Genomic DNA, 15,916 nt, shown 5'->3' with positions numbered 1-15,916 from the left:
AAAGATGTTTCGGCCATACAACACCTGTAGCACGCAGAGATATGGGTCGGTCATACAACACGTGTAGCAAGTAGAGATATGGGTCGGTCATTCAACACCTATAGCATGTAGATATATGGGTCGGTCATTAAACACCTGTAGCATTTAGAGATATGGGTCGGTCATACAACACCTGTAGCATGTAGAGATATGGGTAGGTCATACATCACCTGTAGTATGTAGTGATATGGGTGGATCGGTCATACAACACATGTAGCATGTAGAGATATGGGTCGGCCATACAACACCTGTAGCATGTAGAGATATGTGTCGGTCATACAACACCTGTAGCATGTACAGATATAGGTCGGTAATACAACACCTGTAGCATGTAGAGATATGGGTCGGTCATTCAACACCTGTAGTATGCAGAGATATGGGTCGGCCATACAACACATGTAGCATGTAGAGATATGGGTCGGTCATACAACACATGTAGCACGTAGAGATATGGGTCGGCCATACAACACCTGTAGCATGTAGAGATATGGGTCGGCCATACAACACATGTAGCATGTAGAGATATGGGTCGGTCATACAACACATGTAGCATGTAGAGATATGGGTCGGCCATACAACACATGTAGCATGTAGAGATATGGGTCGGTCATACAACACATGTAGCACGTAGAGATATGGGTCGGCCATACAACACCTGTAGCATGTAGAGATATGGGTCGGCCATACAACACATGTAGCATGTAGAGATATGGGTCGGTCATACAACACATGTAGCATGTAGAGATATGGGTCGGCCATGCAACACCTGTAGCATGTAGAGATATGGGTCGGTCATACAACACATGGCGCATGTACAGATATGGGTCAGTCATACAACACGTGTAGCATGTAGAGATATGGGTCGGTCATACAATACCTGTAGCATGTAGAGATATTGGTCGGTCATGTGAAGAATGCAAACTAGTTGCTATCAAATCAAATGAGAAACGGGGTTTAATAAGTAATACAACGACTGTAAATTGACTGTTTTCAATATGAACCTGGTACCATAATGACGGGAGGTGGGCATGATATGCAGCAAATAAAGTTTCTTTTATTTGATATAATATAAAAATGAATGGTTGGAGGCAGACCCATTGGCCTTTTATTTATTATATAGTAAATGTGTTAGTTTTGCAGATAATCTACTCTCGTTCCCAGTTGTGAACATTTCGTGTTTTTACATAACCCTTAATCATACTAGAATAACATAGGTCCGTGTGAATGCGACACATTACTTAGACAGCTTATTAACTTAACAAGAACATTTTATGCCCCAAAGACTCACACAAATTGCTCCATACATTTACCCACACGCACGCGGTACAAATGTACTTATTGTGGTGACGAATGTTTCCGTCGTGTGCCACAATGCGCTCATTATCCTGGTCGGCAATCGGTCAAATAATGTTCATTGGATTTAATCTTGCCTCCAAGTAAAGGCACAACTAGACAATGGGGCAATCCCTTGGGATATTAACCTCGAGTGAATAGGTAATATTGAAGTCCCCTCATTACAAAAATAACGTAAACAACAAGCATGTTCGGAGTATTTTTATTAAGTAATTTATATAAAAAAATGTGTTCAACAATGCCATAATTGGTTTAGAACATAATTTGAAGGGACGTTTATGGGGAATTTAAAGAATGATTTTAAGTAGTATAAGCCGCGAATCAAAACGACAAAATCGAGTTTATTTAAAACAACTCTCAGTAACACACCGTTCAATCGACTAAAGCGGCCCATCCACACACAATATGATTGTCAATTTTATTGACTCAATAATATTGACAGTACATTTTTTTGCCATCAAGTGTACACAAATATTATCAAAATTTTGTTCATTTGTACTTCGGTCATCATTCAAACAAGAAAGAAAATTGACAATGCGTCAATAAATATTTGAGATCTCTGATGTCCATCAATACATTGACGGTGTCTTCAATATCATTCATTCACTATCAATTTTATTGTCAATCTTCATTATTGACAATAAAATTGACAATGATATTGTGTGTGGACGGGCCGCTTTACGCAACGTCTGTGGTTCATCCATCGGCTGAGCTAGTTGATACAGTTCGGTTAAAAGCGGAGTGTAAGTATTTCCATATTCTTTATATGATCAAAATATCTGATAGTTCTATCGAATATGGTCAAGGAGTAACGTCCACATCTCATCATGCTATTTGCCATTGCCTCAGCCGATGGCATGAGCATAATTTAATTCTAGTAGCCGTTGGCCATCTAATAAGTAGCCACGGCCGTTGTCTTTAGCCGTTTTTCAAACCCCACTCGAATTTAAACGTTGATAAAAATGTTGCGTGTTCATGTGGGATGCTGTAATTTGGAATAACCGAAGACAAATGATTAAAGATTTCAATAAAATGTTGTTCATATTCATCTTTGGCCAAAATCCTGTGTAATTAGAGTTTGACTGAGAGAGTGGTGAATTGTATTTGATATTTGACCACATTCTAACGGATTTCATTAAAAGTAAGCAGCTAGGAAGGTAGGGATTACGTTCACAAAGTCCTTCTTACTTAGGCTCTCAAAGAATACACTAAAACCTGCTCAATTCAATACGTAAATTATTAAGAATATGGAAATATTTTCACTCCGCTTTTAACCGACATGTATCTACTTGCTCAGCCGATGGATGAACCACAGACGTTGCGTTAGTCGATTGAACGGTGTGAGTAAGTGTAACAGACTAAATTAATGCAACAAATAATTTAGTGTAACTTTGTCAATTGATACATGAACTTTAAACCCGAATTAACAAATAATTTTAAATTTAGCCAAAATATTTATCAATAAATTAGTTGCGTTTATTGTACAGGCATTCCGAAGAACTGTGATTTCTTGCTTGCTTGTGTGTTTAGATTTGTCGATGTATCAAAACGTACTTAGCGAAATAGAGACAGGGGGATATTGGTTGTGAAAATCATTAAATGACAACATTTCCATACACAAATAACGTTACATAGCAATGTTGCCTAGCGCTTCATTAACTTTGTTAGTCTTTCTTAACATGATTATGTTGTGAAGTACGATATTTACGACTACGTTGTAAATACAAGAATTTGTGAAGTACGATACTGACAAATAGGTTGTTAATATGAGAATGCTTGACAGTACGATATTTACGACTACGTTGTAAATACAAGAATTCGAAAGTACGATATTGACGAATAGGTTGTAAATAAGAGAATGTTGTGACACTACGATATTTACGACTATATAGTAAATACGAGAATGTTGTGACAGAAAGATACTTACGACTACGTTGTAAATACTCATCCCTACGAACCGGGAGTCGTTCACTTGCTTTAACTTGACACTACGAGTCTCGTATGAGAGGAATATACCAAACAAGAGTAGAATGCCTTTGTGACCAAACACGACACCTGAAAATATATAAACATGAATGTGATAATTATTTGAGAAAAAAATAATAATATAACAACAACAGTACCGAGATTATTGCGCTTAAACCCATTGACTTAATAAAGACTCGTTTAGTAGAAAACATCAGACATTTTAAGTTAATATATGTTACACATGTATTCGAAATACGAACTATACCTACATTCGTCCGCGACAATATCTACTACATGCAACAATTTGTAAGCGATTACATGATATGTTCGATGTTATTTATACGAATTATATGAATATTGGCCACGTTCTGGGAAAACCGAACTTGATACATGTGCGTAAAGGAGCGTTGAAGTTTAGCAGATGCAGTCCGCACAGGCTTTTCCCCTAAACTGGATTTTCGCTTAAAAGATACTTTCTTTAAACGAACAATTCTACAAAAACGGAAAGCTTAAATGGATTTTCGATTTAAAGAGGCTTTTTTCAACGAACAATTCCACAAAAAAACGCGGAAAGTATCGTCCCTTATTAGTCTGGGACTTTAATCCTTGCATTAAGCCCCGTATTCCCAGAACGAGGCTCATATCTACCTAGCCATATGGACATATTAGTTGAATGGCAATGCTCCAGGAAGGGTTTCAGCATGATATCCTGCTCCGTCGAAGGTGACGGTTCAAGATCAAATATCTCAAGGTCACGGAACATCGGGTCAAGCACCTGCCACGTGGTGAGAACGACCATGTCAACGATCACTATGGTGACCAGGACCAAATAGAGCTCCAGTTGATTGACATTCTGAAAACAAAAATGTTCATAGCATTTAATTTTATACCAAAAATAATTTCTTTAAAACAAATCTATAATTTAATTTTGCATAAAGGTTATGCATATGTAGTATTCACGCGGTTAACCTGAGACGTAGATAATATACGAATCTGGGTTAACTGACTGAAGCACTCTGTGAATAGGTAGTATAGAAAACAAGAGGGTCGCTCACCTGAGAAAGTCGCTCACCTGAGATAACAATATATTATTTGGACAAATCTTCTTACCAAGTTTCACGAAGATCGGAAAATAAATGTGGCCTCTAGAGTGTTAACAAAGTTTTAGATTAGCCATATAAGGAAAAATGCCCTGCCTCCTGGCTGCCATGTTTTTCAACCAACCGCCATCATTTTTGAACTCGTCCAAGATATTATCGGGATGAATCTTCTGACCAAGTTTCATAAAGATCGGACAGTAAATGTGGCCTCTAGAGTGTTAACAAGATTTTACTATAGCCATATAAGGAAAAATGCCCCGCCCCTTGGAAGCCATTTTTTCAAGCAAACATAATTATTTTTGAACTTAGCCGAGATATCATTGCGACAAATCTTCTGACAAAATTTCATGAAGATTGGACACTAAATGTGGCTTCTAGAGTGTTAACAAGGTTTTACTATAGCCATATATAGCCATATAAAGAAAAATGCCCCGCAACTTGTGGCCATGTTTTTGAAGCAACCAAAGCCATTTTCAAATTCATCCAAGATATCATTGGGACAAATTTTCTGACCAAGTTTTATGATGATCGGAAAATAAATGTGACCTCTAGAGTGTTAACAAGGTTTTACTATAGCCATATAAGTAAAATAGCCCCGCACCCGTGGTGGCCATGTTTTTCAACCAACCGGCATCATTTTTAAGCTCGTCCAAGATATTATTGGTATCAATCTTCTGACCAAGTTTCATGAAGATCGGACTATAAATGTGGCCTCTAGAGTGTTAACAAGATTTTGCTATAGCCTTATATAGCCATATAAGAAAAAATGCCCCGCCCCTTGGCGGCCATGTTTTTCATGCAAACGTAGCCATTTTCGAACTCATCCAAGATATCATTAAGACAAATCTTCTGACAATATTTCATCAAGATTGGACAATAAAATGTGGCCTCTAGAGTGTTAACAAGCTTTTACTAAAGCCATATAAGGAAAAATGCCCCGCCCCCTGGCGGCCATGTTTTTCAACCGACCGGCATCATTTTCGACCTCATCCAAGATATTATTGGAATGAATCTTCTGACCAAGTTTCATAAAGATTGGACAATAAATGTGGCCTCTTGAGTGTTAACAAGATTTTACTATAGCCATATATAGCCATTTAAGGAAAAGTGCCCCTCCCCTTTGCAGCCATGTTTTTCAAGCAAAGGTTACCATTTTTGAACTCATCCAAGATATCAGTGGGACGAATCTTCTGAGCAAGTTTTATGAAGATCGGAAGATAAATGTGGCCTCTAGAGTGTTAACAAGGTTTTACTATAGCCATATAAGGAAAAAAGCCCCGCCCCCGGCGGCCATGTTTTTCAACCAATTGGCATCATTTTCGAACTCGTCCAATATATTATGGGGATGAATCTTCTGACCAAGTTTTATGAAGAGCAGACAATAAATGTGGCCTCTAGAGTGTTAAAAAGATTTTCCTATAGCCATATAAAGCCATATAAGGAAAAATGCCCCGCCTTTTGGCAGCCATGTTTTTCAAGCAAACGTAACCATTTTCAAAGTCATTCAAGATATCATTGAAACCAATCTTCTGACCAAATTTCATGAAGATTGGACACTAAATGTGGCTTCTAGAGAGTTAACAAGGCAAATGTTGACGCCGCACAACGCACAACGGACGACGGACAAAAAGCGATCACAAAAGCTCACCATGAGCACGTTGTGCTCAGGTGAGCTAAAACAGTGACGTAAAATAATCATATAAACTAAACAATGCAGTTTTAATAAAATATCTGCATAGACCATAAATCATTTCAGAACCGCAACAGCAAGGCAGTCCATATCACTATGCGGCATGTAACCAACCTTTTTATCTTTCTGTCTTGACGTGGTGAGGCGATGCACGGCCCATATCTTAGAGAACATCCCCCCGTACCCCAGCGAGAAACCGATCGATAACAGCCAAGCTCGTAGCTGCGGGAAAAATGCAATAACAAACACAATTATATGGCATAAATCATACGACACAAGTCATACGAAACAAGTCATGCAGTCGCCTGCGGAAGAATTCTTGACAACAGGTTCATATGCGATAAATCATGTATTCACGTGTATTAGTCTGCAAAATGTATGAATCGTTGCTTAACACGCAAACAAATGCGTTTGCCGACTGAAAACTGTAACTTCTAGCTATTGCATATGCTGGAATAATTCATAATGAGATACTATATTTATCATATCACTTCTATTAATAAACCCACACTATAATTGTATTTTTACTACCACTAAATACACCACATCATCATCATCATCATCATCATCATCATCATCATCATCATCATCATCATCATCATCATCATCATCATCATCATCATCATCACGACAACATTACCACCATTATCAACAACGTCATCACAACTACCACTACTACCACCATAATCACCACCACACCAACAACAACAATACCTCACCACAACTTCCTCCACCGCCACCTTCTCTAACACCATTATCACGACCATCGTCAATCCCACCACCATTGTCATAATCATTATATTCAACAGCACCACCACCACAGGTACCACCAACAACACGTCAAACACCATCAGCGCCATTATTACAACCACAGCCACGACATGCACGACTACCACTACAAGTTCAGGCCTACTGCAATCAATTTACCCTCCCCCAACACACACACAACTCCGTCACCACTATCATCAACATTATCACAATAACCATCTCCACAACCATCACCACCACCACCACTTCTCCCACCATCACTACGTACCTGACACACTTGAGATTGCTCCGCCACGAAACGCCCATTCAGGCATAAGGTAAAGACGGAGATCAGACACAGGATGCAGCCGACCACGACAATTTAACTACCACCGACACCATCATCATCCCTTACACAACCAATACCACCAAGACCAGCACCAACATAACCGTCAACAACATCACAAGTACTGACCTCTACCACAACCATGATCACTACCGCCACCACAACTACATCAACAATCATAATCACCATCGTCTCCATCAATTATATCAACGCATCCACCATCAACACTACTTCCAACTTACAACCACCACTACAACACCCAACATCAACCACGCCACAACCACAACCCTGATTAGTATTATCACCACATCAGCAACCACCGCCCTCATCCTTTAAACTACCACTACCACATCAACCACAACAACCATCACCCCACCACAATGACCATACGCCAATTTACCCACACCTCCATTACCACCACCAACACCACCATCCTTGCTACCACCTCTACCACCACCACCACAGCAACTGCCTACCTGACAGACGAGACTGTACGAGTCCTCCGCCACGAAGCGTCCATCGAGCCCCAAGAGGAACACAGAGATCAGACACAGGACGCAGCCGACCACGACAATGCTGTTCACGTGCGGCTGTGAGAACGCGATGCATCTAACGTAAACAATAACGCCATCATATTATTAAGTTCTCCTGGCAGAACGCGATGCATATGACGTAAACAATGACGTTCTCATATTAATGCGATGCATCAGACGTAAGCAATATCGTCATCATGTTAATACCTACGCCTGGGAGAACGCCATGCATCTGACGTGAACAATGACGTCATCAAATGAGCCTCGGTTTATGAAAACTGAGCTTCATACATGTGCGTAAAGTTTAATCCCAGATAAGGCTGTGCAGTTCACACCGGCTAATCAGGGACGACACTTTCCGCATTTATGGAAATTTTCGTTTTAAGGAAGTCTCTTCTAGATACAAATATTGTTAAGACGGAAAGTGTCGTCCCTGATAAGTCTGTGCGGAATGCAAAGGCTTATCCGGGATGACACTTTACACACATGCATAAAGCTCTCTATTCCAACAACAAGGCTCGTATTAATGATTATTATACCTCACTTTTATTCACAATGCTAAACTCCTTTAGGCCATCGTGACATAGAAATACTGTCATACCCAGCGGGAAAAAAATACTGTCCAAAAAAAGACTGTCGCCCGCTCCAAAAAAATACTGTCTCCGCTACCTTAGCAATCACGTGCGGAATGGTAAAAAAATTATACTGTCCCATTCGCGCATGCGCATTACGCAGTTTTGCATTTCCGTTGTTCATATTTGAATAGCTTTTTCGGTATAATAAAATAACTATTACATGTCTGACAGGGTTACAGTAAACCGAGGCGAAGTTGACAAATTTACTGTTACCCTGTCAGACATGTAATATTTATATATCATTGCGTATTCTGATTCTAATATTGTACTTGCTGATTTTTCTATTGACAAAACACATGTTTATAGTTGTAAAACAACAAATTACGAGTCAACGAAGAAACGACATGTGAACAATTTAAACCACTTTATGTCCCTTTCCTTGTTTTGTTTAAGTAACTATTTAGGCATGTTAAATGAGGATTATTAATAAACGAAGCTTCATTTTCAGTAAGATTCTACGTCATTAGTGGTATATAGCGTCTCACCCTGATTTACACTGTTCTTGTATGTTTCAATCTGTAACAAAATATTAGAACATAATCATTTTGAGAGGCTGTGAAAAGTCCCCAAACGAACTAACACATTTTCCACGCTCCCGAAGGAAAAATAAATACCAAAAATTCAAACAAAATTAAAAGACAATGGCATAGAAATGTCCGGATATCAATGTCTTTGCTTCGTTGCTATTTATCATTTTTGGATAAAACATGTCTAAACAATAGCACAAAATGAAATAAACCAAGGCTTACGCATTGATTTTGGTATAAACAGACCTGTTACATTCCAATTACAGACCACAAATGAGGTCGACATGGGCAACATAAATCAGCTTATACAAAACCAGTATTATGATGTTTAATAAATTATGATCTTCTTTTATATAGAACATAATCAATTTGTCTGAAATTGTTTTCTAGGAATTGAGTGTCAAATTAGCAATTGTATTTCTTAAGTAAAGAAACATGACATTGACTAAGATGTTTGTCTCCTGCTGATGTAGATTGATTTCCACTGCGTTTAGTGTTAAAAGCAATGGTTAGGGAACATTTGCGTGGGAATAAAATGTATATGCTGGACAGACTACTGCATTCATGGACGGCTTATTTTTCCTGTCTTTGTCATACACGGGTCTACATTTTATTTAAATTTTAATATTCACAAAAAATCATACACAGATAACACATAACAATCCTTTCGAAAGAGAATATTTTCCCTGTTGTTAATGTTGAAAGTATTGAGTAACTTGAATCATTTGAAAGTAATTATCTATGATAATCTTGATACACAGTTAAAACCAACCACCACAGAAGGGGGCGCTTCTTACCTGCGTTGTCTAATGACCTTTAGATACGTACAAATTAAAACCAACCACCCAGTTGGGAGAGGCGCTATTAACCTGCGTTGTCTATTGGTCATTAGATACATACACATTTAAAACCAACCACCAAGTTAGGAGGGTCGCTATTTACCTGCGTTGTCTATTGACAATATTAAAGATCAGACATCCCAGCCCCGCTAAGATCCCCACAGCGGAAAGGGCGGACATGGCGAGGAAAAGACCAAGGGAGACCACTCGGAGGATCGGTTTCTGCATGGTCCTGTCTGGCGGAGGAATGCCGCCTATGAACGAGAGTGATCAACACAGGTCCGAACGAGTTCGACACGTTCTAAATAAGCCTTGTTCTTGTAAAAGCGGGCTTAACGCGCGTGCATATAGTGTCGTCCCAGTTTAGCCTATGCAGTGCGCACAGGCCAATAAGTGACGATACTTGCGGTATAGACTGGGTTTTCATTAAGTCATTAAAAAGAGACAACCTGTCAAAGAAAAATACCATAACAGCGGAAAGTGTCGTCCCTGATTAGCCAGTACAGGCTGCACAGGATAATCTGAGACACCGTTTAAGCATAGCATTAAGCAGGGATCAATACAGTTTTTGGCGTTTGGGGCACGTTCGATATTTCGGACCAGCGACCAACGACGTTGGGCCTCATACTTTATGCGACCAGCCTAGCTCCAGACCAGCCTGCACATTCACACAGGCTGGTCAGAAGCGATCCTGTCTGCTAATGAAAATAAAAGCAGACGGAATGCGTCGTTCATGACCAGACTGCATGAGCGCCCAGGCGGGATAGGAGCTACGCTGGCCGCATATGGCATTAGATTGATATTCGTATGATATGGTCCGTCTAAAAAATATAGCTTAATTATGGTTAGCCTGACGTAAACCAATCCATGATCGAATGTTTATGATTAGTTAACATTATGGCAGAGGAACTTAAAGTCATCTATGCAATTATGATTTTCAGTTCGTCATACGATCGTTTTCCTGTCACTGCAATAAATATGATTTATAAAAACAAACAGCAAATAGTGCTATATGTCGAAAACTTGCGCCGAACATCTTAAAAGCATATCAGTTAATATACATGTTCGCTTCTAAACCATCTGAAACGATACCGCAACGATAAACTTATAACAACAAGACATTAACAGTACTTGATTTTCGAGGTCGTTTCCAATTAGTTATACAACTAAACTTGCAATGTGATAAGGGATTTGACAAGTCACTGTAACTATGGCAAATACAGATGCTGTCAGACTTTCGCTAAGAAAATACACAAATATCAGACGCAAGATTACATATATGATATTAATAAATCGTATTGTTTTTGTAGTTTAACTTAACATCCGCGTACCACGTGTGTAAGACCATATGATTGATTTGTATGGAAAATGTCAACCCACATTGGAAATATGATCACTTTCAACGTTCGTTTGAATGTAACTTTCTTGAACGAGATACTATGTTTAGATTTATTTTAAATATAAAAAGGAAACACTAAGAATAATATTACTTATTAACGAAAATGCTTGCATTTAGCATACATAATCTGTCCACGCGTTTATTTTTAAAATTATACAATTTACATGACCCGGTATAAAGATGCACTTGTCTATCTCAGCATACGAGATTTTAAATCGCCAATATTTTGTATACAAATAGTGTATATGTTCTTACCTATCCATCGTTCGTTGTTTAGCCACGTGAGATTGTCCGAGACCTGGTCATAAAACCCCAGAGTAATGTATGTTCCGTCTGAAAAGTGTCGTCAACCATGTTTGAAAGATAGCCATTGACTAGACCTTGTAAAATTGTTTCCATAAACAAAATGTTTTTGACAGAATGTGTGGTATCTGGGTCCTATGAGATTGTCGAAAACAGATATTTTAATAACTTTGTCAGAATTTTTTTCGCTTGAAAGGCGATTGATGACGTGCGAAAGGGTTCCTTTGGGAAATGCACGTTCTTCATTGTCTGTCTGGCATATGTCTGACATAATGCGGTAAAGAAAAGTCGGTTAATAGCGGAGTAGAAATCAACATAACATCACCTCATTGGTGCAAAAAGGTATCATGTGACATTGAAATTAGAAGGCATATGGTACCTTTTTGCGATTTACTCATCTGACTTTTTTTCATGAACATTAAACTATCTGAGTAGTCTACAAAGTGAAACAAACAATTGACACTTATATGAGACTCTTTAAATTATTGTATAATAGAAATACACTCAAACCAAATAATTCAGCTGATTAACGGAGTTCGGTCCAAAAACAATGAAGCGGGCGAGAGCAATAAAAATAGACAATACAAAATATTTTATTTTATTTTCGATAAAATCAACGCACATAATTAAGAAATATTTGTGCATATGATAATCTGCTCAATATTACATTAACAGTTTTATGACATTTATATGTATTGTTTTAACACATGCTATACCCTGTTTCCCATGTAATACAATCATTACATATTTTTTATTATACATGTGTAATACAACATTTTAAGCGTCTTCATTGGCTTAGTTTTCGTTTATTGACCAATCGCATTTTGTTATTTTGCTGCAATGCGTCTAATGACGTCACGAAATGTGCACACCATTCGGGATTTATCATTATGTTTGCGTAACTATTTATTTAATTTGCTAATTTAAAAGCATATGATAAAAAAGATCTGACACTCATATCTGTCATATCATAATATATTTTATTAAACTCGTCCAGGAAATTCGTTAGTAAGCTCGCCAAAGGCTCGCTTACTAACAAAATTCCTGAACTCGTTTAATAAAATATGGTATGATATAACAACTCGTGCCGGATCCTATATATACTACGTACTGATCATCTGTTCAATTTTCGTCCACGCTATGCGGTCACCTTGTGAGGAAAACGCTACATTTCCCTGAAAAATAAACTTAGGTTTTTTCCACCAATTACACAAATTTAATTGTTATTTTGATATTCTTTCACGGTTTACGTCGTCTAGAAAAGAATTGGACCAGTTAAACTTAACCACGTTTAATCTAATTTTGATTTTGCATACTTTTGTCGGTTTCTGGGGTATTCGGATGAGATGCAAAAAAAACTAAAATTTTATTATTGCCTTTTTCTGTAATTTGTTTTTATTTAATAGCATTTAAAATGAAATTGTGGAATCATATAATTAAAACAATTTTAAGCAACATTAACATGGTAACATTCTTGGATGGTACAGCCCGTTTTAGCTTGCGTCAAATTAAGTTTTAATGCATTACTTAATGTGTAATGAAAAGAAACATACATGCATAATTTATCAAATAATGACAGAAATAAAAAAACGTTCAAACTAACCGACACTCCGAGAAATCGAGTAGAGTTCATGGCTGTGTATATTTCACGAGTGATTTCCGGACTTGTATAGTTGAAGTCTTCGATGTTCATCCCTTTTTCTGTCAACCTAAAAAACGCATTTTCACATATTCTACTACAATCAAGAGAGAGATCAGTTATCAACGGATGTGCTAATATAAATTAATCTCTACAGGAACGACATGTTTTAAATTACATCGTTGTAGATCTGTGTTAGAAAGTATCTGGCAAATAGATTATGTGTTGCCTCTTCGTTTAATGATGCTATGGAAAAATCAGGCGTTTTAAGAACAGTATGAACTCTGAACTCATCAAGAACTCTGGGAAAATATGGTTCCATTCAATATTCGTTGTAATATGTTCTCAAAGACATAAATGCATTCTTCATATTCTGGTAAATGTAGCTGTCTCGAAAGACAGATGAACTCCAATAACCTTGTTAGTGCAGTGCAATGCGCTATCGGGCATGTCTAGTTCTCAGGTACTTGTGCTTCCTTAGCAGATACAATATATTTTAGTGTGTGTATTTGAAAATCATAGTCGGTTCTTGTCAATTGTCGCGGAAAAAAGTGATACAATTAAATAATTAACAAGTAATGTAAAAAAAGGTTGTGGTTCTGAACAAAAGCATAGAAAATCATCACACATTTTTAAATCGTATTCTTTCAATTAAAACGAGTTAAAAGAAATTACAACAAATGTAAACATTTCCTTTCTTAATATCATTCAATATAAATTATTCATACACACTAGATCCTAGATCACGTACTTGAACCTTACTATTTCAGTTTATTTCAAAGTCAAGACATGAGTTAAACACACGAACTCTGGAAGGCGGTCCCGGGTTTGTATTCAATATCCGTTCTTAGAATAAAGAATACAAGAAACTCCTAAGTGTGAATGTATGCAGGCTACAAACAGTTTGCTTGTGCCATACATAACATGTTTAAAGAGCAAAATGATGCACTTAAAGATTGTTAATATCAAACTTGAATCGCAAAGTAAAGCATTTGAGAAACATTACAATCTATATCATATTGCTTTTTTCTTCTTTGTTTGTCAAGTGTTGGACGTGGTTGGTTAATGTAGACCCGAACCATAATACATTTAGACTGATATTCACTGACTTTACTGACACTTATATGAGTCGTGTTCTGAGAAAACATCACATAATGCATGTGCGTAAAGTCTCGTCCCAGATTAGCCTGTGTAGTTCGCGCAGGCTTATCAGGGACGACACTTTCCGCCTAAATTAGATTTTGGCTAAGAAGATACTTCATTTAAACAAAAAAATGTCATAAAAGCGGAAAGTGTCGTCCCTGATAAGCCTGTGCGGGCTGCACAGGCTAATCAGGAAATACACTTTACGCACATGCATTATGCCCAATTTTCTCAGAACACGACTCATATATTCGTTTTCTTTCCTGCAAAACAGGGAGACTGAAGATGTGTTTGGTGCGGTTATTTCTTTGTGGTGTTTTGTTACAATAAAGAAAATCATAAAACGTCGACGTCTATTTAAACGAGCTTAGATCACAGGGTATATTTCATAGTCGAAGTGTGCCAATATGCATAGGCCCCTTGATGGCACCTTTACCTCAGTCTTTTTATGCCGATATTAGTTAACTCAAGTACGATACAAGTACTGAAACATCCGTATTTGGGCAAGCAAAATTTGAAATGGTCATACTTTTCTCGAATGAGTACAGTTATCATATCAAAATGTTTCTATGATGTAAACTAATATTTTTAGGATTTTGCACAATAAAATGAATTATGCCAAACGCAAGACGTTATTGTATGTTTATGATTTTTAACAATTTCAATGATTTTCATTCAGATTGCACACTCATATATACAATTATTGTTTGTGCCAACGTTACACAAATATTAGCAGGTGACCATTTCAGACGCCGCCGTAAAACATTAAGATAAACATAAGCTTGAACATCACTGCTTTTTGATCAGTGTGTGTCTTTGCATCTCATTGACCGTTCCAAGGCTTCTGACATGTAAATACCGTTTTGTTTTAAATATATGTGATATATTGTATAATACAAGCTGACGGTGACAAGAATTACTCTCCTGAATATGTTTCTCGGGTTCAATTTATTATTTGACAAAGCCACACTTGACGGTGTCCATATTGTCGTTAACAGTGTGGCTTTGTATAGAATAACGCCTGCAGTCAAAGCACTCACAATAGTAACCTGAGTGTGCTTTTCATAGGTTTTTTTTTTCGCGGTCTTGTTCAAGGCAAGTGCCAGCGCCAAAACTGCGTCGTATGCTAAGGTTACATAGTTACCTTTCCGCAGACTTGTGAAAAGCGAGCTCCAGCGTCCATACTACGTCGTAGGCAAATATTCATAGTCACTAGTTACTTTTCCGCGGTCTTGTTCAATGAGAGTGCCAGTGCCTGGTTACCATTCCGCGGCCTTGTTCAACGCGAATGTCAGTGCCTAGTTACCTTTCCGCGGCCTTGTTCAATGCGAGTGCCAGCGCCTAGTAACCTTTCCGCGGTCTTGTTCAATGAGAGTGCCAGCGCCTGGTTACCTTTCCGCGGCCTTGTTCAACGCGAATGCCAGCGCCTAGTTACCTTTCCGCGGTCTTGTTCAATGAGAGTGCCAGTGCCTGGTTACCATTCCGCGGCCTTGTTCAACGCGAATGTCAGCGCCTAGTTACCTTTCCGCGGTCTTGTTCAATGCGAGTGCCAGCGCCTAGTTACTTTTCCGCGGTCTTGTTCAATGAGAGTGCCAGCGCCTGGTTACCTTTCCGCGGCCATGTTCAACGCGAATGTCAGCGCCTAGTTACCTTTC

General features: G+C 38.1%; 1 protein-coding gene across 5 annotated transcripts in view; it reads right to left on the bottom strand.

Annotated features, from left to right (window-relative positions):
• The window catches only part of LOC127837993 (gamma-aminobutyric acid type B receptor subunit 1-like), a 399,001-nt gene that overhangs the window by 6,347 nt on the left and 376,738 nt on the right, over positions 1-15,916 (bottom strand). For all 5 annotated transcript variants that reach the window (XM_052365471.1, XM_052365473.1, XM_052365470.1 and 2 more), the window contains exons 8-15: positions 13,083-13,188; positions 12,591-12,654; positions 11,432-11,509; positions 9,881-10,031; positions 7,720-7,852; positions 6,265-6,372; positions 4,009-4,213; positions 3,320-3,447 (exon numbers count right to left, since the gene is read on the bottom strand). In XM_052365471.1, the coding sequence (XP_052221431.1) occupies positions 3,320-3,447; positions 4,009-4,213; positions 6,265-6,372; positions 7,720-7,852; positions 9,881-10,031; positions 11,432-11,509; positions 12,591-12,654; positions 13,083-13,188 (973 nt within the window). The remainder of the gene's footprint in view (positions 1-3,319; positions 3,448-4,008; positions 4,214-6,264; positions 6,373-7,719; positions 7,853-9,880; positions 10,032-11,431; positions 11,510-12,590; positions 12,655-13,082; positions 13,189-15,916) is intronic.

Source organism: Dreissena polymorpha, chromosome 7, assembly GCF_020536995.1.
Source record: "Dreissena polymorpha isolate Duluth1 chromosome 7, UMN_Dpol_1.0, whole genome shotgun sequence".
Classification (NCBI taxonomy): domain Eukaryota; kingdom Metazoa; phylum Mollusca; class Bivalvia; order Myida; family Dreissenidae; genus Dreissena; species Dreissena polymorpha.
This window is presented reverse-complemented; position numbering and strand designations above follow the sequence as displayed.